This window comes from Trachypithecus francoisi, unplaced genomic scaffold (genome assembly GCF_009764315.1).
Source record: "Trachypithecus francoisi isolate TF-2019V2 unplaced genomic scaffold, Tfra_2.0 Lachesis_group0, whole genome shotgun sequence".
NCBI classification, from domain to species: domain Eukaryota; kingdom Metazoa; phylum Chordata; class Mammalia; order Primates; family Cercopithecidae; genus Trachypithecus; species Trachypithecus francoisi.
In genome coordinates, this window is record NW_022681453.1 from 161,587,287 (window position 1) to 161,612,657 (window position 25,371).

The 25,371-nt window shown below is 38.6% G+C and overlaps 1 protein-coding gene across 1 annotated transcript in view; it reads right to left on the reverse strand.

Moving 5' to 3' along the window:
* Positions 1–658: 658 nt before the first annotated feature.
* The window catches only part of DNAJC13 (DnaJ heat shock protein family (Hsp40) member C13), a 123,699-nt gene continuing 98,986 nt past the window's right edge, over positions 659–25,371 (reverse strand). Inside the window, exons 46-56 of the mRNA XM_033212670.1 lie at positions 25,184–25,283; positions 23,370–23,444; positions 22,442–22,554; positions 16,307–16,476; positions 16,104–16,146; positions 15,592–15,765; positions 13,823–14,002; positions 13,336–13,476; positions 11,266–11,409; positions 8,843–8,942; positions 659–1,513 (exon numbers count right to left, since the gene is read on the reverse strand). Of these exons, the coding sequence (XP_033068561.1) occupies positions 1,407–1,513; positions 8,843–8,942; positions 11,266–11,409; positions 13,336–13,476; positions 13,823–14,002; positions 15,592–15,765; positions 16,104–16,146; positions 16,307–16,476; positions 22,442–22,554; positions 23,370–23,444; positions 25,184–25,283 (1,347 nt within the window). The 3' untranslated portion in view covers positions 659–1,406. The remainder of the gene's footprint in view (positions 1,514–8,842; positions 8,943–11,265; positions 11,410–13,335; positions 13,477–13,822; positions 14,003–15,591; positions 15,766–16,103; positions 16,147–16,306; positions 16,477–22,441; positions 22,555–23,369; positions 23,445–25,183; positions 25,284–25,371) is intronic.

Here is a 25,371-nt window from a genome sequence, read left to right on the forward strand (position 1 = left end):
AAGGTTAACTATTATTGACATCTAAACATCAATGATTACAGACTAGTTTAATGGGTCTTTATTGTATTCACAATACTTATATTCTTAGTATTTAAAAGAAAAAATTGCTATGTTGATTTATGCTCTCCTAAATACCTAATCCCAATTTAGCTGTTATAATTTCTTTCAGTGAACATTTTTATGGCCATCTATTGTCTAGAAACTAAAACCCTAGTTACATATTAAAATACTTCCATTAACATATTATTCCATAATCTGTGAAAGATGATAAACTTGATGCAAAAGTTTGAATTAGTGACTTGGAATAGGAGTAAGTTTCCATTTTGGCTGTTCTTACACATCAACTGTGGAATAAACTCGGTTTTTGCTTTGAAAGGAAACTTGGAAGTGTGGGTATTTCCCCATTCTTTAAGAATTATTTGTTTATATTCTCCATGTTTATATTTTCTTGTAGTTTGTGGTCACACGAGAAAATCTATGTGCTGAGACTTGTTATTTGAAAAATCTTCTGGCTATTTAATTTTCTCTTCTTAAAAATAGAATTAATGTCACACATAATTAACAGCCTGACCCATTCCTGAATGTTGTATGAAAAATAAATGAGATGCTGTGTCTGGAAACTTAGATGTCGCTGCAATATTAAACGAGAACAAATATATCTCATTAACAAAGCAGTCAATTCCCTTTATTTTTAAAATTTTATGTACACATATGAATGATCTGTATAATGTACATTCAATATAGAAAGCTTTATATATTTGATAGTGTATAGAACATTTCACAATTACACTAATCTCTTACATAACATCTTGACATCCATTTTTAAATTTTTTTGCACAAGCTCCTCTTCATTCAATTTGGTAAAGCCAGTTATACATACTAACGTGTACTGTGAGCTTTCAGAAGTTAATGATTGAGGATGCCAGTGAGGAGTGCAGGGACAAAACCTAATAGTCTTGGACGGTGGGGTGAGGATGGCCACGCAGACTTGATGCAGGAGAGGGAAATATTCTTTCCTGGGGAAAAGTGACTTAGCCCAATATCTGTTGACTGTAGCTCAACCCTACAGTCATGTTAATTCAAAAAAAAAATTACAAAAACTAGGAAGTTTTGTCTTTTTGATTCACAGTTTTGTAAACAGATATAAGGAACAAATGTGCTTACATACACTAAGAAAAAAAAATTCTTGTGTACCCACTTAGGTTGATCCACAGAGTGCTTTCTTATAATGTGATACAATTAGAATCACTGACTTTTTTCCTAAAAATATATTTATAGAAAAAGGAGTAACACTGTCATGAAACCAGGAGAAAGGCAGTAAGAGTTTGCTTCAACGTATCAGCTGGAGGAATGTGGACTCGGACTCGGCACTGGCCTTTCAGTGTTTATTGTCTGTCGTGAATACTTCAAGTCTGATAGCCAAGGTCGCCTGCCTCATGGTCTACGGGAGGTGGCAGGTTAGACATGACCGACGTGGATGTACCTGCAGTAAGGTAGCCAGCAACTCCAGGTCCTGCAAGAAAGGAACACACACACCTCTAGAGAGCAGAGTCAAGTGAAAGCACTGACCTTTATAAAAATGTCAGAGCCTGTTCAGGCACTCCATCACACAAAACTCATCATCTATTTCAATTACCTAAATGTGCATCCATACCTTAATCAACAGCTACATACTACCATTTTCATGTCTGCCTGTACTATAGACTAGAAATCATTTCAAAATGTATGCTGGACACTAACACTGGTGTGGAAATAGGGAAAAAATTTTCCTTCTTACATTTGGGAATCTTTCGTTTTCAATCTTTCAAAAAATTCCGAGCACTGAAAAGAACTATGTCAAATGGACAAAAATGGAAACAGACAAAAGAAACTACACTCAGCCCATCCAAAAGTCATATGTGACAAAATTCAACAAACACTTCTGTCAACACTCAAACTAACCTATTTTCATTTGGTGCAAAGAAATGCTATTGTAACAAGTAACACCAAATGAACGAGGGTTGCTACACCAAGGACTCTGAGAAAGAAAAGAAAGGCTCTGGACATCCATCAGTCATAGGTTAAAACAAGAATGCTACGTGAAAGGGTATTGATATTTTAGTTATATATTTCTCCCTTGATTCTGTTTCTACTGCACGAAAATGCTATACACGCCAGCATTTATCGAGATGTGTCCTATGGGCATATTAATGGCTTTAGCCCTCTAGAGTTTATTTTAAACATTGCATAAACATTTAATTACATCTCAGAAGCACTGCACAAACTAACAAGTACTTGGAAGGGACACTGTAGCGTAATACTGCATACTGAGCAATAGTTTTAGCTGAAATTGTAGGAAACAAGGCAAACAACTAAGGAACAATGAAGGGTTAGGACTAGAAAGGCAGTGGGAGTGGCATGCATTTAGCAAAACGTTTCTCTACCTGCTTCAGAGAGCTACACAGAAGTTAGCAAGCTGCCTGGCAGAGCGGATCTAAAGCCCACTCCTGAGGTGAAGGGGGCTGCTGCCAGTTAGAAGGGAAGGAGAGACACCTGAGGGGAAAAAAGAAATATAAGCAGCAAGGGAAGTTGTGAGGAAGCGCAAACAGCAGAGTAGTTTGAGGAAGGTAGAAACAGGGATTGGTGGAGGACAAAAGGCTACCATTCAAATTCATCTTGTTTTTGACCTTAGAAATACTGGTACTGTGGATGTGAAATGGCTTGCACAGATACATGGGCAGAGATGACTCAGCCTGTGTGAGCTGTAACTGAAGCCAACCAGAGTGCCCAGGTACTTGGAATGCTGTACTTATAAAAACCTTGTACTTGTAGAGCTTACAAAAAATATTTCCCCTTTTTAAGGTACTGTGGGAGACTGCATCTATCAACTCCTGCCTTGAGCCAATCAGGATGCCAGGCCTTTCACCGTCTGCTCAGGAAAAAGGCCAGCAGGTCAACAAAGCCCCTCTAACAACGCAGTTCAGAGCGCAGCAGCACCCTGTGATCATTTCCCACCACCTGTCACTCTCTGAACTGTAGGCTGCAGCACCATTACTGCAAAACTATCCAGTAGGTCTCATCAAAGATGTAAGACCCTTAACAGTAAGACCTCAAACACTCTAGACTGTGTGGTTTCCGAGCAATTCTGATTGTGGGTTCAACTTGGTTCCCATCAAAATAGTAGGTTACGAGACCAAACCACGAATGCTACATCTAGAAAGTGGATTAATGATGCAGTTCTCAAACTGTGTGCTGAGGCACCCTGGGGCATTGCTGGATATTTATTTATTCTCTTCACCTGTGTGTGTGTGTGTGTGTGTGTGTGTATTTAACAGATGGGGGTCTATGTTGCCTTGAACTCCTGGGCTCAAGCAACTCCCCTAAAAGCCCCCCTATCCAGGCCTCGAACTCCTAGGCTCAAGTGATTTTCCCACCCCAGCCTAATGAGTAGCTGGACTAGGCCTGTCCACGTGGACTACAGGTGCCTGCCACATCATCCAGCTAACTGCTGGTTATTTTAAATTGGAAACACAGCGCCATCTGCTGACTACCATACAAACAACTCCTTTCAAGTTGTCTTGCAATTACTTCATTAATTAGGTATTTCTTTTGGCTTGGGAATGGATGAAAAAATTACTGCGCTATTAAGGGCACTGTGAACTGAGAAAATGTGGGAACCTCTGAGCTAAAATCTAAATGGTGAAACGATGGGCTTGGAAGAAACCAAATTTTAGTACCATCATTTGCCTCTTTAGGAAAGGCAAATCAAAATCAATTCCTGGATAGTTCTACAAATGAAATCTGAGGTGCTCTCCCCAGGCCCCTGGCCTCTCCTTGAGGATATGTCTGGTTTCTTGGGGCTAAAAGGTGCTGCTTGGTCACTTCCATGGAATAGAGCAGTTGTGTTCTCCAGAGACAGATGGGATGCCAGGAATGGACATGTGGCAAGTTTGCACAAGGCTGATGGACTTCAGAGAAATGAGAAAAGATGGAAAATTTACAGAGAATCCCACAAAACCAAACTGGCTACCATGATGAAGTATATATGTGAAAAGTTATCTCCAATTCTGGCTTCTAAAAGCATCTTCACCCTGGCTTCTGTTCCTTTTCGTGTTCCTTCTTTTGCTACTGATTTTCTAGGTGAGGTAATTTGAGGATTTTCACTGCTGAAATTATTTTTTATGAGGCCCTGAGGCAGCACCAAGCTGTTCTAGAACCTAACAAATGGCTAAGTAATCAAGGGCCCTGGATAATGAGTAACCACAATTTATCTGCATCCACAGGAAAAATTCCACTGAGGCACCTTTAAACAAGCATTTGTCATAAAACAAAATATGCCAGGCTAGAGAAACTATGGAAATAGGCAGTCTCATTTCAATTTTTCAATATTGAGTAATCCTACCTAGCTAGGACTTTAAAATTTTTACCCCAAATCTTGAGCATGTGACTGAATGACATTTACTCAGCCGCCAGAGAGAAGACAACATAGTTTTGGTCATTTTTATCTTTCTTCGAGGTAGTAATTCACTCCTTTATCTTTCCCCATGTCCTAAATAAAATTCACCTAACCTGCCAAACTCACCTAAAGACATCAGTTAGAAGAAAGGGTTGGTGATGTGTGTTGTCACAGCAACCTTGATTTCTTCTTTTTTTTTTTTTTTTCTGAGACAGAGTCTCGCGCTCTGTCGCCCAGGCTGGAGTGCAGCGGCGCCATCTCGGCTCACTGCAAGCTCCGCCTCCCGGGTTCACACCATTCTCCTGCCTCAGCCTCCGGAGTAGCTGGGACCACAGGCATCCGCCACTACACCCGGCTAATTTTTTTGTATTTTTAGTAGAGATGGAGTTTCACTGTGTTAGCCAGGATGGTCTTGATCTCCTGACCTCGTGATCTGCCTGCCTCGGCCTCCCAAAGTACTGGGATTACAGGCGTGAGCCACCGCGCCCAGTCAGCAACCTTGATTTCAATGATTACAGAGGGGCTGGGTACAATCTGTATCTTCTGAAGTTTGGAAGTAGCACAGGGCACATTTTAATTAAATGCAATCCCAATTCAACACAACACTATAAATTCCTGGAGTTCCACATCATGGTATTTTACCATTATTAGAACTATATGCCCTTTTATCAAACACATGATATACATCAATGAAAAGCTCAAACACAAAAAACATTTGGCAACTCAATGAGCACACATCAATCCAACTGGTGGTAAATTTACCTAATTTATCTCTTAATTTGCCTACATCATCTGCAGTTAGAGGAAGACGTAGGGTTGACATCTTATATACTACAATTTCAGGCAGACGGCAAGTTAGCAGCTTTAACTCTTGAAATAGTTCATTTTTAATGTAATTTAATTTTTTTTGAGACAAGGTCTTGCTCTGTTGCCCAGGCTGGAGTGTGGTGGTGCGAGCTCAGGTCACTGTGACTTCCGCCTCCTAGGCTCAAGAGAGCCTCCCGAGTAGGTGGGACTACAGGCATGCACCAACATGCCTGGCTAAATTTTTGTATTTTTTTGTAGAGACAGGGTCTTGCCGTGTTGCCTACGCTGGTCTGAAACTCGGACTCAAGCAGTCTGCCCACCTTGGCCTCCAAAATTGCTGGGATTACAGACAAAAGCCACTGTAGCCGGCAAGTTGGTCCTTTCAAATAGGACAGACTAGAGCTGACGAAAAAATCTCAAGCAACTAACATCACTACAGAAGAACATCCTAGATTGATAACATGCCCAGAATTTCACAATTCTGGGGCCAACAATGCTTATAGCTTGTCCAGACTGTTCTACATGGCCATGTCTGCAGGCTTCAGTAATGGCCTTCTGAAAGACTCATCTCCAAGTCCCTTCCTGGTTGGGTTTTACACCATCTCCCCACTTGGCCAGGCCTGTACAGAACTTGCTGTCCCTTCAGCTGGCTCAGGGATGGGAAAAAATTTGTATACCCCAACTTTGCTTTTTCCCTAACCTTCTTCTAATCTCTTCACAGCCACTTTTCATATCTCATTCAGAAGCCACCCCACAGATCCAAGTAAAAGCAAAGGCAAGAAGCTTTTTACTGCCTATACCTTTTCCCTATAGTTACTAGAGCATGTGGATGGGGGTGAGGACCAAATGAAGTCCAGGTTTCTGAAGATAAACCCCTATTTCTTCTGGATTCTAACCACAGACCTTTTAAAGGTTCACACTCTAAGTCAAGGACACGTTTTTTATTTCATCAAGTCAAAGAATGATAGATAAGACAGAACAAAAGAGTTAGAACAAACTTTCCTGTAGAGAAGCTTATAATAGACCTATTACTATTCTTCAGGGCCAATTTACTCTTAGTTAAGAAAAATAAGGCTGAGCAGGTGCAGTGGCTCACACCTGTAATCCCAGGACTTTGGGAGTATGAGGCGGGTGGATCATTTGAGGTCAGGAGTCCGAGACCAGCCTGGCCAACATGGCAAAACCCCATCTCTACTAAAAATACAAAAATTAGCCAGGCATGGTGGTGAATACCTGTAATCCCAGCTACTTGGGAGGCTGAGGCAGGAGAATCGTTTGAACCCAGGAGGCAAAGGTTGCAGTGAGCTGAGATCATGCTGCAGCACTCCAGCCTGGGCAACAGAGCAAGACTCCATCTCAAAAAAAAAAAAAAAAAAGGCGGGAGTGCTGGCTCAAGCCTGTAATCCCAACACTTTGGGAGGCCAAAGTGGGCAGATCACCTGAGGTCAGGAGTTTGGGACCAGCCTTTACTAAAAATACAAAAATTCGCCAGGCATGGTGGTGCATGCCTATCATCCCAAATACTTGGGAAGCTGAGGCAGGAGAATGGCTTGAACCTGGGAGGCAGAGGTTTCAGTGAGCCGAGATTGCACCATTGCACTCCAGCCTGGGTGACAGAGCCAGACTCCATCGCAGAAAAGAAAAAAAAAAAAAGAGGCCAGGTGTGGTGGCTAACGCCTGTAATCCCAGCACTTTGGGAGGCCGTGTTGGGTGGATCACCTGAAGCCAGGAGTTCAAGACCAGCAGGGCTAACATGGCAAAATCCCGTCTTTACTAAAAATAATAATGATAATAATAATTACAAAAATTAGCTGAGTATGCTGGGGCAAGCCTGTAATCCCAGCTACTTGGGAAGCTGAAGCAGGAGAATCACTTGAATACGGGGAGCAGAGGTTACAGTGAGCTGAGGTCGCGACACTGCACTCCAGCCTGGGTGAGAGAGTGAGACTGTCTCAAAAAAATAAATAATAAAAATAAGACAGATTTTTTTTTTCAATCATACCATCCTTATACACAAAGTAATGAATGTAATGCCATGAAAATGTGGTATGTAAATTTTTGGACAGAGGCTAAAGAGGTAAAGTTTTTATAGTGCCTATAAGAACAAACTCCTACTTAGAAGCTATAGTTTTAACACCAAATCTGAAGAGGATATGGGATAGACTAAGACCACGGTCTAGGTATTTTTCTCCATAGATATGAGGGACAGGGGATGGAAAAGTTAAAATAAAAACCTATGACACTGTTCTGAACAGGACAGACCTGCAGCCAAAGCACTGCATGTTTATACATTTTAGGACTCTGCTCCAACTTTAGGATTGTCAATATTAAAGTGGTTATGGTGAAGAAAAAAAGTGTCACACTAAGTTTAAAATTAAAACCAGGTAAAACTTCTTCCAAAGCCCCTAGTTTTGAATATTCCAGATTGAGTCTTCATGATTTTATAAACTTCTATACTAGCAATCAAGATTAAAACAATTACAATGGTTTAGAAACCCTGGGTGATAATTTTTTCTCTTAGTTTATCTCTATCATCTTTGGTTAGGAGAGAATGCAGGGCTGACATCTTTTTATATACTACAATTTCAGGCAGACAGCAAGAACCGCCTCATATTCCTAAGGTTAATTTCAAATTAAAAACTTTTATACCAGACAAGATACTGCTCTTTAGCATTCAGCAATAGTCTGACTTTCTTATGTTGAAGCCTATATGAAAATGACTATTCTAAAATTATGCAATTAGTGTGTCAAACAAATGTTCTGAGTTTTAAACATAGTATCCTTTGAAACCAAAGCAGTAAAACATCCTTTCATTCCTATATATTCCACCCCCATAAAAGGACACACCCTAAATATTTAGCAAAACCATAAACCAATCACTGGAAACTTAGGAGAATATCTTTTTTTGAGGCGGAATCTCCCTCTGTCGCCCAGGCTGGAGTGCAGTAGCACCATCTTGGCTCACTGCAAGGCTCTGCCTCCCAGGTTCACGCCATTCTTCTGCCTCAGCCTCCCGAGTAGCTGGGACAACAGGCACCTGCCACCACACCTGGCTAATTTTTTGTATTTTTAGTAGAGATGGGAGTTTCACCGTGTTAGACAGGATGGTCTCGATCTCCTGACCTTGTGATCTGCCCGCCTCGGCTTCCCAAAGTGCTGGGATTACAGGCCACTGCGCCCAGTCAAGAATATCTTTTACATACAATTATACATATTTGGAGTTTTAATCTGTTATTCTGACAGATATGGAATGATGATATCATGCTTCTGATACTGATATTCCTCAGCAGATATTTATTCATTCTCTTTACAAGATAAATACTTTAATACAGACATGCTCCAAATATATTCTATGACCCAATTAACTGGATCAAAACTGAACAAAATACATGCTTTAGTCAGTACCTATTCAACACAACAACAGTTTGCATGCTATATAAGGCTAAAACCAGAGGTCTACATGCTCATAGCACCTCCAAGAAAGGTCAGCCAGTAGCCTAAGAAACACTCTAAAAACAATTTTAAGTCTACTTAAGGCAAAAGAAAGGTCCAAGTGGCTTCTGCCAGGTGTCTTATGATAACCAATTAGGTATGGCTTACCTGTGAGGTATCCTGCTGTTTGTGACTCAGAAATGAACAAATCATGTTTCTGATCTTTGAAGGCACTCCAGACTGAAGAACGACACAGGATTTCATTCACCTAGGGAAGTAAAACAAGCCCTTTGAACATAAAATCAAGGGCTGGATGTTGGAAGACAAAAAGAAAAACTAACTTCCAAAGCAACAAAGAAGAAGGCCAGTGAGGAAAGACTCAAATATGGAGCAAGAACTAGCCTTCATCAAACACGCCACAGCAGGCACTGTGCCAGACACATCTCATTAAGGCAGACCCAAAGAAGTCCTCGAGTCAGCCGTCCCGCTAAAGCTGGACTCTATTATTTGAACCTACAATCACTGACTTATATGTAATTGAAGGAGGAAGATTCCTATGCAGAGTATTTTTTTGTTACAGTAACAGATGGCTGACAGTGTATGGGCTGATGAGCTATTCTCAAGGAAGGAGTTTGGGGAAAAGATACTGCCAAATTGAGCTAAAACTTAAAGCAGTCTTTCAAATTATGAGCTGTGACCTAAAGACGTTTATGAAACAACCAGGAGGGTTATGAACAGCATGCTTGAAAAAATAAAACTGGTTAATATAGAAAGCATCAGAGTATCAGAAGTAAAATGGGTACATGTATGTACTTGAAATACATACACATGAGTATAAATAATATATGTGTGGGAATATGCACTAAACTAAGATGAACGATATTTCTGGGTGACAAAACATTCAGGAAATACCAACTTAGTGAATATCTTTTGCACATCAATGTTCATATCAAATATTTTACTGAGCACCTCTTATGTGGTAAGCACAGTGAACACAAAGATGAGAAAGACAGTCTCTGAAGTGCTTACAATCTAGTAGGGGAGACAGAGTCAAATAATTCCGTGGTAAGAATTAAAGCAGGGTTATACAAGGGGACCGTGTGAGTCCAAGGAAGGGGGCACCTGCTCCAACCTTGGAAAGAAGCAATAGTGGAAGTGATTAGTTGTAAAGCTGGTAGGGGAGTTCCTATTTAGAAACTACTATACCTCTTTCCTCCCCTCCCTAGGGTACAGAAAGTGGGTGTCAGGATTACTTTGCTAATTTCATTACCAGGAATCCTGAGGCAAGTCAAGGACAAGACAACTGCCTACAAGTGGTACGCAGGAGAGCCTCTGCTTGGCGTTTAGAACACTCATAGGCAAAAACCAAGAAAATACTTTTTAAAACACACCAGTTAATGACTGCAGCAATACGTGCTGCTTCTCTTCTTTAATATCATTTTTAATCATTTAAATGATCATATCGATAGAATGACAATGGCATGAAAAATGTTTCTTTACTTGAAACACACAAATCCAGTAAATTCACTACAGGAAAGCTGTAGCTGAAGTCAGTTAAAACCTGTAGAAGATTAGCAGAGGAAATAACCCAAATGTCCATCAACAGATGAATGGATAAGCAAATTGGAGCATTACATACAATGACATATTTAGACATAAAAATGAAGCATTGATAACATGGATGCTGCTTAAAAACATGCTCAGTGACAAGACAGACACAAAGGGTCACATGTGTATGATTCTATTTATATGAAATACGCAGAAGAGGTAAATCCAGAGACAGAAAACAGATTGGTGGGTGCCAAAGGTTGGGGGAAGGAAGAAAGGGAGAGTAGCTGCTGAATGGGTACAGAGGTGATGAAAATGTTTTGGAACTAGATACAGTGGAATTTGCACAACACTGTTAATGTCCTAAATGCCAATTAACTATTTACCATAAAATGGTTAATTTTATGCTATGTAAATTTCATGTCAATAAAAATGAGCATTAGTAGATGGGGCTATATAGTAACAATGAATGAGGAACTCCTTAGAGGCAATAATAAAAATAAAACTGAGGAGGAAAATTAAATTACTGAACAGGCCTGAAGTCAGCAAATACGTGCAGCTGAAATACACTAATACACACAGGAAAAATGAAGTCACAACAAAAGAAAAAAAAACCCAACACTTTATAAGCACCAGCAAGAAAGGAAATGAAAACAAAAATGATGTTCTACATCTTTTAAAATAGCATTATGGGATGGTTAATGAATTTCATTATCACTACCCATGAATAACTCCTAGAGCTGAAAGTTAAGCAGCACTAAATGCTGCATATTCCGTGCTAAAGGTTTCCAGCATTTTTCTTCCTGAAGTGTACAACATGCCATCACTATCCAGGAGAATCCTCTTGAATACTGAGTGTATGGTTTATGCTTTTTCATCAGTTATGAGGCAGGTATGCAAGTCCATCCTTGGGCTCTGGATCTTCTCCAGTTACAGCCAACAGAACCATATCTGTAAGTGGAACTCGAACAGAGGTTCGTGGATCATCCACAGCCAAGACCCTGGCTTTTAGAAAATCAAAAGTTGCCTCTATGCAGACTCACCTGTTCTCCATACTGCAAACTTCGAGTCATTGCCTTGAGAGCTTTAACAATCTGAGCCTTAGTGGCTGCTGGGCTGTCCAGGTTTTCAAGACCAATCCCTTCGAGTAATTTTAAGAGGTATGGAACCAAATCTACTTTCAGGGCCTAGAAAAAATATTAAGCATATATGAACACACAGAAAAAATGCAAATCATCCACTGAAGAAATAATTTTACCCCCAGGACCATACCTGGAAGGCAGCCTGTGCACCATTATTTTAATGCCATACACAGGCTTAAGTATCTAATGATATTTTTATTTAATGAGATCTTATTCTGTGCCATCAACCATCCTAAATGCTATACATCAATTATTTTATTCAATTAATGCACAAAGGGTAAAACAGTAAAAAAACATGTTCATAATCACAGAGCTGGGCAGTACTAAAATATGTATCTGGAGCCAGAAAATATAGAACCTGAGCTGTTAGCTCCTGTACTGGGCTGCCTGCCCTAGTAGCACTATACTAACAGGCAACGATCTCTGAAATACGTTAGTATATTTTCATATTTTCTTCAAACATCAATCTTTGTGGTCATCGTACATTTCATATCAGCCTAATAAAAGCTGAATAATAATCTAGTATCACAATTTTCACTATCCATTTTGAAACTCAGAGGGAATAGGTAGAAATAAGACACTTACTGAGTGCACCTCTTTTTTCAGGGACTATTCTCATAACAACCCTGCGAGATGTCATAACTTTATTTTACAGATGAGAAATCTGAGCATTTTAAGGTTAAATATCATGTCTGAGGTCAGAAAGCCAGTAAGTGGTAGTACCAGCTCCTGTTCTTTCCTACACATCAAACTCCTCAAGCCAATCATAAGTCTGAACCTCAGAGCATCCAATATCTCTTTGAGATTTACCCAACAGCTCTGCTTGCCTCAATGAGGGTCCAGCGGGTAAGGCTGAGGAGCTGGGAGAATGGGAAGCCCAGATAATAAAGATGCAGGGCCTTGTATTCTGTTTAAGGATACCAGATGTCACTTAGTCATCTGGCAGGTAATGAGAAACCACTGAATGGTTTTTAAGATGAAGAATGGCTCAGTTATTATGAATAGAATTCAGAATTCTATTTAAACACTTTATTATTTTTTATTGTATGTATTTACGGGAAATAAAGTGATGTTATGACACATGCATACAATGCAGAATAATTACATCAAGCTAATCAGCATATCTTCCATTACAAATACTTATTTTTTTGTGGAAACATTTAAAGTCTACTCTTACCAATTTTGAAATATACAATGTATTATTAACTATAGTCACCATACTGCACAATAGATCTTAAAAGCCTTATTCTTCCTAACAGAAACTTTGTACTTTTAGACCAGCTTTTTCCCATTCTCCCCACCCCCAGCCTCTAGTAATCACCATTCTACTCTCTGCTTCTATGAGTCTGATTGTTTTAGACTCCATTACAGGTCAGATCATGTGGTATTTGTTCTCTGAGTTACATTTTAGAAAGATCGTTTTCGTAAGTTTTTAAATTTATTGCATGTTTTTTGTTCTTTCAACATCTATCTACATGGATATCCATCAAGTCCAGTTTTCATTAGGTGGACAGTCTCTTTGAAAAAGGCATTATCTTGGCATGTTTCTTAAACATGAGTTAAGAAACAAAGGAATAAATAAACAGAATGAATTTTTCCAAAGAGGATGCAGCACATTTTACAAATCAAGCTAAGCAAGCTAAGCTAGGCTAATTGCACAATGGCTAGCCAAGATTTAAATTTTATACACCATAAAAGTACTTCCAGTTGGTAAGACTGTTGGCAGCTGGCCCCATTTTCTGTGTGTGTCTATATACACACACCAATATACATGTATATATGCATACACATATACACACATATACACTGTATGTGTATGTATATATAAGATATAAAATTGTGTATACACAAACTCACAAGTTAACTCTCACCAACCTTAAGTCAAGGAAACCAAATCAGTACCAAATCAGTAAAAATCTATTTGGTATGTTTGCTTTCCTAAAATAGTGCTAAATCTAGAAAGTAACTTACTTGTGCTACTAATTCACTCTGCTCCTTCTGAAACATTCGATTAATTGCTTCGCAGGCTAGACCAACAGTATCTGCTCGCTTTTTCATTCCATTCATCAGTGGGCCAATGGTCTCTAAAGATGCCATGGCTCGAACACACAGCTGAGTGCCCAAAAGAGAAGGTTACTTGTAGAGTAACAATATTTATATAACATGGTAAATACTGCAACAAAATAAGTAAATACGTAAAAAAGAATCCCTTTCAGTTTAACAATGAACTGAACCAAAATTTAATCTATTAATTATATCATCTAAACTGGTATTTATCAAAATTGATTTGATAAATACCAGTTTTGATAAACCCAGAACTAATAAAATACCATGTGGTTCGTATGCAAAAAGACACATGGCAGAAAGGGGATTTATATAATACTACAACTTATATCAGTCAAGAAGGGAGCGCAGATAAATTCTGGAGCTTATAAGCTACTAAGTGATTCATCAATACCTCATTTTCAGACAAGGCATGGATAACCCGAATGGCACTCTTAGGAATGGCATTGTTCCTATGATTCATTGCCTGGATAACTTTGGGAAGATGGCCCAATGGCGGGACCTGATCTGCCAGCTGAGGCTGTGCACTGAAGAGACACACTGTTGCCATTGTCAAGGTTTCCAGAGTTTCTCCCTGCAGGTGTAAAACAAAAATAAATCAACTATAAAACACTCACACAGTCCTAAATATCCAAGGTAATGTATTTGGTATTGAAAACTAGGGATTCAAAAGTTCTAAGTGCTGATACTTGAAAACAGACTCATGAATCTGAAGAGAACAATGAACTTCCCATTTTCTTTGATAAAAGGCATGAATCCAAAGGACTTTAAGAATGTGCTATTTTAATATAAGCAAGATTTCACTAGGTTAGATATACCTAATTTCTACTGCAGGTTTAAGAGATCATGTCCCAAATGATATTACTAGAAATTTTTAGACCATGTTGCAAGTATGTTAGTGTCAGAACAATAATCCAGAAGAATGCAGGACTAGTGAAATGTTTTTCCCAGTTTCATTAAAAATCCTACCATTTAACATGTCTGGCTCCCACAAAGCACTTTCTATTGTGGATAACGGATTGGAAAGAACTTCAGCTTATATCACTAGATGCACACATCCAGAACCATAATAAAATGCATCTTAAATTAACATTAAAATTGGAATGTGTCCAAAAAGAAAGGTGACATAGGAGGAAACTGCTATGTGCTTTCCTAAGTTTTAGCTTCTGAGAACTGCATTTCCCAAGCAAACTATGTATGTAGTAAAAATCCTGTTAGAGGAATATGACTACGGAAAGTAGCACTGGTAAATACTTGGCAAGCTAATCATGTTTCTAAAATATGTTTTACTAAGCTAATGATAATAACTAATAATTTCTAAGCACTTGAAATGTGCCAGACATTATGTTAAGTATTCTATATATATTAACTCATTAGAACCTCAGCCTCAGAGACAGGTGCTATGATTATTCTATAAACGCAGCAACTGAGGCAGAGTCAGGAGGTATTGCCCAAGGTCACAGAGTTGGTCAGTGGTACTGCTGGGACCATCTAATAACACAACTCAGGCTCTTAATCACCTTATTCTGTAGCCAGGCTGTTTAATTCAACAACAATCATGTAGGTCAATTGTCTTCCATCTCAACAAAATCTTAAAACTTCTGAAAACAAAAAAGACTTTGAAAAACAAAATCTTATATACTATCAGGGTATTTGGCTTGCCAAACCAAGAACAAAGCTACCTTTTCACTCACTCCTGCTTCCCAGGTAGCCTCAGCCACAGATACAGGATTCAACCACATAGTTACTACTGTTCTGTCAATTTCTTTGACTAGGGTTATCCCTGCCATATACATAAAGTAGAGTGTAGCACATGCCCAAGCAGAACACACTCTCAGAGGAACACTGAACACTTAGGTTTCTCCTTAAAATTACATATTCATTAGAGATGGACAGTAAAAACCTTCTTTTAGGGCTTCTGTAATTTTTAGAAATAGCATCCTCCCAATATAGATATCTTTAACTTTGGTTCATAAACACCAAGAGCTTCACTTTTGAACATGGCAAAAAATTATCGAGGGGCATATGCAAACTTAAATGTGGCTGCTACACTGAAAGAGCTGGCCAGTTCCTAATTCACGGTCTTTGTGAATAAGGTTGTAAGAGAAACACCAGTCTAGTTAGCAAAGTCTTTGAAATGTTTTGCTGATGACTGAAGCTTACATGAGGATTGTTCTTCTCTAGGAGCTCAGTTAATTTTTCTAATAGTGCAATAAGAAATTCTCTAGGCTTTCTTAGAACCCAGGCTGGTTGTGCAATAAAGATCCTCAAGAAGACTCCTCCAACAGCAAGTTCACCCTCTGCTTCTCCAAACACCACGGCAAAATCTTCAGGTAACTTTAAATAGAGAAAGAACCACAGTCAAGGCACTTAATAATCTTGAAGCTAGAAATGCACACCATATTAAAGAATTTTTTATAATGTTAATCAGTCCACAAATAGCCATTAATGTAATCAAATTATGAATTTTTTCTTAATAAAGTTCAGAAAGGGTGCTCTTCTTACTAACTTCAAAAGTAAGTATTCCAATTTTTATGTTTGAAGCCTTATTTTCCAGGGGAATCCCAAGAGTCTTAATGACAAAGCAGTTATAGGTTGGCATTAAACTGACTCAGTAAAAAGTTAAAACAACTAAATCAACAGAAAATAAGATGTAAAATAAAAGCATATTTTACCTTCCAGTTTGCCTCAGGGTTGTCCTGCTGGTTTTTAAAGTGCCTTGGGGAAAAAAAGGGATGAATACCAAACTTCAGTCACAAAATACATTTTCATTAATCTTTAGCGTAAGTTTTAGAGGTGATAGGCACAGTAAGAAATGTTTGCCCTTCCCAGTGATTTTATTTAAAGGCTATAAATTATTACCTTTGTTTTTACTTACTCTAGCATCATTTCCCTAACTGTTGTGGACACTTTATCTCTGGAATTATCATTCCAAATTAACTCAGGATTTTCATGAGTTCCTTCAAAAATATGTACAGCAGCTTCAGGATTGTCTCTCATAGCATCCATGAAAACACTTGGTAGAAATTTCATTAACATGATTCGAACCTATAGGAGGAGGTTTGAGAATGAAAAAGACACCTATTGGAAACATCTCAATATTTTGTTTGTATTTTGCTAATAAGATAGAATATTAATATAATTTGTGTTATGACTTATGTGGGCCATAACCATTACCTAAAAGTTCTGAAGTGAAAAAGATAATCCTCGGTTTATGCAAAGGTACCTTTAAATAAGACTCAGTATGACCTGATCCTACTTACCTATCAAGTTTCATTTTCTCTGTTCTGCCATGGTGACCAAAAAGAAAGTTTCATTTTTACCCCCTGCCTCAGTATCACTAGTATGGTAAAGTTCCCAGAGCACACCTCATAGGTCTTGCCTTACCTATGCAGAACGCCCTTAGCCAGGCCTGTCCCTTCCAACTCTCCCTTATAGCCCCTGCCCGCACAAACTATTTTTTCTCATTCTACCTCTGTCTTACAAGTATTTTCTAGTGCATTTATTTTGTTGCATGTTTTATGTTATACTGTGTGTTTTTCCAAGAAAAGATTTAAAACGCAGCTTTTAAAAAATACATCTAGCATATACATACAGACAAAATGAAAATTAGTGCGAGGCATGGGGCAAAGGGAAAAATGAAGGTTGGGAAAGTGTTTTTCCTTCAGATCATCATGTTTATCTCTTCTCTGGGTCAGAGGCTCACATCTTATCTTATGGCCCTCTTATCTTATTGGGCCCTCTAGGCCCAATCTTTCTTACTCATTGTTTGTATTCTCAGCCCTTGACACATAACATATGCTTAAATACTTGAATAAATGAAGACTAATATGAAGTCAGTACACAAAAGAAACATAAAAAGCTCCATAACTGCTGGAGATATACCACAAATTTAGCTCTGAATTTCCTAGCAGCCAATGAGCTAAATTTCAGTTACATAACAGAACACCCACAAAATAAAATCATGTCAGTTGCTTCAGAGACACCCAACTATTTCTGGAGGAAAAAAGCAATTTCTCCTGGGGTTCCCATGGAAGGGCATTTGTTATATATTAAATAAAACCACCAAGGTGAACTCAACAAGAGGTTTCACAGGCTTATTTCTTCCTATATTCCCTATGATGAGAGTATTGTGCTGCAATATAATTAAACTACAAAGGACAAGAGAAGGTAGAGAATGTAATTAAGTATGTCCTTGTTGGTCATCAGCTCCTTGAGTGTAAGAACAATGCTTGACCTGCTCACTGTGGTATATCTGCCCCTAGTAGCTCATTCTCACAAAGACCAGAGAAATACATGCCAAAGAAGCACCTAAAAGTTAGAGCAGGATTTAAAGGCCATTTATTTAAATTTTTTCACTGTGGAGCTAAAGACAGACAAGTTACCCAGAGTCATTAAGTCAGTGATCTGTGACTCATAAAGCAAGAGTTTTGCTCAGAACATTATGCTGCCATCTTGCTATACCAGGCCAATTACATCACCTTTAATACAACTGCCTATTGTTGTTTTTTATCTTTTTTTTTTTTTTTTAGACAGGATCTCACTCTGTCACCAGGCTGGTGTGCAGTGGCTTGATCATAGCTCACTGCAGCCTCAAACTCCTGGGCTTAAGTAATCCTCCCTCCTTAGCCTCCTGAGTAGCTAAGATTACATGTGCACTACCATGCTTGGCTAATTTCTAACTTTTTTTTTTTTTAAGAGATAGGGTCTCTCTACCTCACCCAGGTTGGTCTTGAACTCCTGGCCTTAAGTAATCCTCCTGCCTCAGCCTCCTGAATAGCTGGGATTAGAGGCATGAGTCACTGTGCCCGACTGTTGTGTTTAAGGTTTTTAACAAAATCCTCTTCTGAAACATACTTAGCTGTCTAATAAGAATCACTGTTGAAACCATTCTACATAAATTTTAGGGCAGAAATATCTGATATGTCTTAACAGATTTCATTATATACTAGTATTTTTAAAAATTCCTAATAACTAACCTGTTTTAAAATACTTTATAGCTTGAAACAAAAATTTAAATTTTTATGGCAAGCAAACTAAATTTGAAGTAATAACCTTTTTAGACGTGAACTATATGCTCGTAATAAGCTGTATTTGTTAGTGACTGCTATAGAAATCATCTATTGACCAGTTGGGTGAATTTAAAATGTCTTATATAAGAGCTATATTTATGAGTCTTAACAAGTGGATACGAAAGCAAACTTTAATTGTACTTAGGATAACTGTCTTAACATGAGTCCTTTCATTTCTAAGTTTACTTAATCTAACCTACTGTCATCTGATACTTTTTAAAAAGGCACATTATTTGACCAGCTGTACAAAATCAAAAGTCTCTTCCTATCATATTTCTGAGAATGCTTTAGTATTCTAATTTAATTCAATTTAATGCACGACTCAAGTCTATCATCAGTAAAAAGCAGTATTAAAGCTCAGTTTACCAGGATGTTTAAAGCATTTCAAATGCTAAGAACTACGTAAGTTTATTACTCACTGGTGTGTATACTATTAAACATTTGAGCAAAAAACTTACATAAGGCAAATACTGTGACCATAAACCTTCAGTTATGTTCAGGTTACTCAGCTATTCTACAACAGGGGTTGGCAAACAAGGGGTTACATCTGGCCTGCCATCTACTTTTGTATATAAAGTTTTGTTAGAACACAGCCACATCCATTTGTTCATTTACTGTCCGTGGCTATTTTCCTGTCACAAAAGAAGAGCTCAATTTTTGTAACAGAGATCACATGCCCCACAAAGGATAGAATATTGACTATATGGTCCCCTGATATGGTTTGGCTGTGTCACCACCCAAATGTCACCTTGAATTTCCACATGTTGTGGGAGGGACTCGGTGGGAGGTAACTGAATCACAGGGGCAGGTCTTTCTCGTGCTGTTTTGTTCTCATGATAGTAAGTCTCAAGGGATCTGAGGGTTTTAAAAGGGGAGGTTTCCCTACACAGTCCCTCCTCTCTTGTCTGCTGCCATGTGAGACGTGTCTTTCACCTTCTGCCATGATTGTGAGGGCTTCCCAGCCACGTGCAGATGTTAAGTCCAATAAACCTTTCTTCTGTAAATTGCCCAGTGTCGGGTATGTGTTTATCAGCAGCATGAAAATGGACTAACACACCCCTTATAGAAAGTTTACTGGCCTACCCCTACCTCACACCACGGATAAAAATTAACTCTAATGGATCAAAAACATAAACCTAAGAGCTAATACTATAACACTGAAGAGAAAACATAGCCACAAATCTTTGTAACCTTGAATTAGGCAATGGTTTCTTAGATGCGACATCAAAAGAACAAGCCTAACTAAAAAGAAACTGGACCTCCTCAAAATTAAAAATTTTTGTGCTCCAAGAAAGTGGAGAAACAATCAGGAAAATGTGAAAAAATATTTGAAAATCGTATCTATAATAAGGGACTAGTATCTAAAACATATAAAGAACAATTACAACTCAATACTAAAAAGATAAATAATCTCAATTTAAAAATTAGTGAAGGATGTAAATAAACATTTCTCTTAAAAAGTTGTACAAATGGCCAATAAGCACATGAAAACATTAGCCACCAGGGAAATGCAGATCGAAACCATGATGTAACACATCATACCTACTAGGATGGTTGTCATAAAAGATATAACAAGTGTTAGAGAAGAAGATGATAAATGCATTGCTAGGGGAATGTAAAATGGTATTGCCACTTTGGAAAACAATCTGACAATTCCTCAAAGGGTTTAATATAATATTATCATATGACTCAGAAATTCCACTCCTAATAAAAACACATGTCCACACAAAAACCTGTACACAGATGTTCACAGTATTGTAATTGAGCAGAGCCAAAAAGAAGAAACAATCCATGTGTCCATTGAGATAAATGGATACCAAAACATGGAATACTATTTGGCAATAAAAATAAATTTACTAATACTTGCTACAACATAGATGAAAACATTAAGTGACAGAAGTCAGTCACAAAAGACTATAGCATGATTCCATTTATATAAAATGCCTAGCATTTGGCAAATCTATACAGAAGGAAGTAGATTAGTGGTTGTCAGGTGCTAGGGGAAAGGGAGAATGGGGAGTGACTACTAATAGAAATAGGGTTTCTTTTTGGGTTGATGAAAATCAAACCTAAAATTGATTATGGTTGCTCAATCTGTGAATATACTAAAAATCACTGAATTGTACACTAGGTATGTGTGAACTGTATCGTATGTCAATGATATTAATAGCTCAAGAAAACTGTTACCAAAAAAGAAAAAAAAATTTTGGCCAGACACAGTGGCTCACCCTGCAATTCTAGCACTTTTGGAGGCCAAGGCGGGTGGATCACTTGAGCTCAGGAGTTTGAGATCAGCCTGGGCAATATGGCCAAATCTTTCCACCTCTACAAAAAATACAAAAATTAGCCAGGTGTAGTGGTACATGCCTGTAGTGCCAGCTACTTGGGAGGCTGAGATGGGAGGATGGCTTGAGTCTGGGAGACAGGTTGCAGTGGGCTGAGATTGCACCACTGCACTTGCAGCCTGGGTGACAGAGCCAGACTGTCTGAAAAACAAAAAAATTTACTGACCACAGTTCTAGAATAGAATCTCTTGCAATTAAGGCGTTGATACTTGTGTTTTTTCTATACAGAAAGTTTAAGTGTAAAAACAGTCAGCTTGATAAAATTTGTTCCGCACATATTTCAAAGGTCAGAAATATAACCAAAGGGCTCAGTCGATTCCAGTACATATTTAAACATCTAAAACACTATTGAAAAAATAACTAATATTAGATATTGCAGTTATGTGCTACATAGCTCTAGCTTTAAGAAAATTCAATATTAAATATTAACTATTTTATAGACCCTCCTGTAGGCTTCCAAATGTAATCTCCCTTGTCTCATCAACTCTGCTGAAGACTGTGAACTTATTACTAAAGTAAAACTGTTTCAGGTCCTATGATAGATTCTCAGTACCTAGACTGGGAGATCAAGCAAGAAAACAACAACTGAATCCAATTTGTTTTATTAATGTAAAAAGTGTTTAATTACCCTTGGCCTTTTTTTTTCAAACTGAACTTTACATGGAGGCACAATGTGTACAAGGGAAGCCACCCTGGCTTTAGATAGAGGTAGGGGACCTTAGCCTCCCCCTTACCCAAAGTGCCTTTGTGGACTTGCTTGAATAATGATCCCTAAATATCAGTCCTAATAGACTTCAGAAGAATCACTTTGGAAGCATGTTAAGAATGGAGACTCCTGGGCCCCACCTTAGATCTACTGAATCAGACTCTGAAAGTAGGACTCCTGAGCCTTTATTTCATGGTTCCCCTATGACTCTAAGGTGCTGCTTTGTGGTCAGGCACAGAGGATTCTTCAGTGAGTACTACTTGTGAAACTGACTTGGTAACAGAATAAAGGGACATGGATACCACTTGCACCTGAATGAAATTCTATTCAGAACTATTGTTTTAACAGGTTCCTGCTCTTCAAACTGGACCATGGATCCAGACATCAGCTGGTTATCTCCAGATTTGGGATAGAAGATCTCCCTGAAGAGTTGGAAGCCAGAGGTGCTGTTACACTCATGTCCCTATATGAATTCACTGCTGAGGGTGGCATGTCCTTAACAATTCAGGTGTGGAATGTAAAAGACACAAACCACCATCTCCTTCACTAGTTATTTCCACAGGCCAATCCTTGAAGTGTGAAAGTCTAATCTATTTTCTGTCATAGTCTTGATATACTTTTTGTTCTCTCTTTGAGGGAGATGAACAGTTTATCATCATAATCCAAACATTCTCTTAAGACTTTTCAATTCCAGTACAGGCTTCCCTGACTCTAGTTTTCTCAAACAATAATATATAAGAACAATTTCTGGAATGTCAATTTTCCAACTTTCACATCACATCATTTCCTTATCCTCACCATCTCAGATTTTACTAAACTTCTTGAAATCAGTATCAAAGTAACAAAGCTTTAATAATTAATTTCCTTTCAAGAACTTATTTTGTGCCTACCTTTGGACCTATTAGTTTATCTGCTGTCATTTTGGCAAAAAGTTCTGCTGTCTGGGCTCGAACCTGTGGATGTGTTGAATTGCAGAACATATCCAGTAAATAGATCAAAGCACCTATGAAGGAAAAAGAGAATTAATGCTTATAAAGAATTTGACTTTTCTAATCAGAATTCATTTTCAACCATATTTCAACTCAATGTAGTTTTAAAAAACTAAACATTCTAAAGCATTCTTCTAGTTTATCAGGCTGTAAAATGCAGCTCAAAATAAGTTTCATTATACTGTACATGACTAGCTAAGAAAGCACTCTAGGCCGGGCGCGGTGGCTCAAGCCTGTAATCCCAGCTCTTTGGGAGGCCGAGACGGGCGGATCACGAGGTCAGGAGATCAAGACCATCCTGGCTAACATGGTGAAACCCCGTCTCTACTAAAAAATATAAAATAGCCGGGCGAAGCGGCGGGCGCCTGTAGTCCCAGATACTCGGGAGGCTGAGGCAGGAGAATGGCATAAACCCGGGAGGCGGAGCTTGCAGTGAGCTGAGATCCGGCCACTGCACTCCAGCCTGGGCGACAGAGCGAGACTCTGTCTCAAAAAAAAAAAAAAAGGCCGGGCGCGGTGGCTCAAGCCTGTAATCCCAGCACTTTGGGAGGCCGAGACGGGCGGATCACGAGGTCAGGAGATCGAGACCATCCTGGCTAACATGGTGAAACCCCGTCTCTACTAAAAAATACAAAAAACTAGCCGGGCGACATGGCGGGCGCCTGTAGTCCCAGCTGCTTGGGAGGCTGAGGCAGGAGAATGGCGTAAACCCAGGAGGCGGAGCTTGCAGTGAGCTGAGACCCGGCCACTGCACTCCAGCCTGGGCGGCAGAGCGAGACTCCGTCTCAAAAAAAAAAAAAAAAAAAAAAGAAAGCACTCTATACATTACCCTTTGCCATTGCTTCTTTGATTATTTTTGTACTTGATGTCAAAGCATAAAGAGTTTCCAGAACAAGCTGACGACCTGCAGAGTAAAAGACATTTCAAGGAATGCATCATCAGGTTAGCTTCTATTTACTTGGCACCAGCTCTGTGCCAGGCACTTAACTAGATGTTCTACACAGGATGTCATATTTAATCTTCATAATAACCAGTGAGACAGGTATTTTCATGGCCATGTTATCAGTGAGGAAGCTGAGGTCCAGTTTAACCTGCCCAAGGTCTCACAGCTAGTAAGTGGTATAGTTGAGTTTTGTATGCAGGTCTGACTGACTCCAAAGTCCATACTCATAACCACTATAAACCCCTATCTTCCTACCTCACTGTTCACTGCACATCCAAAAATCTTCTAATTTCCTGACACCCAGAGGACACTCTAATCAGGCATCTAAGATTTTTACCTGGTGCTACTGTCTTGAGGGAAAAAGTAGGAAGCAGCAGTTGTAAGACCGGGTTCCATTCTAAGACATAATTGCATCCTTCTGGACAAAGCCTGTGTGCCTCTCACCCAGTCACTACCATATTATATGCAAGTATAGCTTACTGGACTTAACTCTTCAAGAGTCAAATGGGAATGACAGACAGGCAGCCAAACGAATAAAGTGTTGAAAAATAAGGCAGAGGCTGCAAAGTATTAGGCTGACATGAAAACAACAAGAACAGTAACAATGTACCTTAGCAAACAGAGTAAGATAATTTAGTCTGAAATCTGAATGATAGAGAGTAGGCTAAAATATCTGGATGCCAGCTATTTTCCCTGTAAGATTAAAATATTGACTGGACTATATAATAAAAATTATGAGTTCCATAACATCCTTTACTTCACCAACCAGTTTAGTTTTCATTGTTTGAAGTCTCACAAAGCTACTGAAAACCAAGAAAAAAGAAAAACAAACTAAGGTTACAGATATGATAAAAACAATCTGGAAATGACTTTACAAAGCTGCCATTTTAAAGACCTGTTTCAAGCATATCATGTATTGAAGAGAAAAAAAATTCCATGGAAATTCAACTCAATTTACCAAACATAACACCAAAAATAAGCAAGCCACTGGTATATAAGATGAATGACATGGTTCCTTCTCTTAAGGAGGTGGACAGACATGAATTCAAGATTAACATGACTTCCAAGGGATTGGCAAAGTCAACTAAGCAATGTATTCTGGTTATTGGTGAGTTTGGAGTTACATGTAATTGCCTACAAACTCAATATTCCTGCCTTTGAAAAGCAATCTCAGGGTTGGTTTTAGCATAATTACAAACCATTAGACTAGGTAATTGTATAGATTAGGGCAGGCTGTATTCAGGAAATAAGGTTGGGATATTTTTTAAACCACCTTGGTATTTTATCTTATTAATATCAAATCAGCAAAAGACAAAGTACACAAATTTGAACACTAAGCTGAATACAAGGCCATCAGTATCTTAAGCATGTTTTCTATCATCCAAGATTACTTATGTTTAGTAAGCCATGAAATATTAGTTAATTCTCAATTACCCATGTATGGATCTCAACAAACTGAAAATCCCAGGTTATTTTCTGTTCGTTTTGGACCTCTCTCACCCCCAACTGTCAACTTTTGACATGGGAAATGCAAGACAATAACCTATGTAAAACATAATTAGGAAGACAAATCTAGTGTAAAGAACACTTTAAAACTAAACATAGATGACATTTGTTTGAGGTTTTGTATCAATTATGCAACGACTCCCTTCCATGGGCGGATCCTGCTGTGGTTTCCAAAATTCCACCTGCATACATACTTGATGGCAACGAATGTAGAAGAGCCAATAAACTGGACAAAACCATTGATTCAGCAATATTGTTGACACAGTCTTGGTTAGATGTCACTATATTCACAACCTGAAAATTAATCAACAGGATAGTAAAAGTTTCAGAAATAATTTTGAACCTAAATCAAATTAAGTCATATAGACTGTACAAGTGAGAC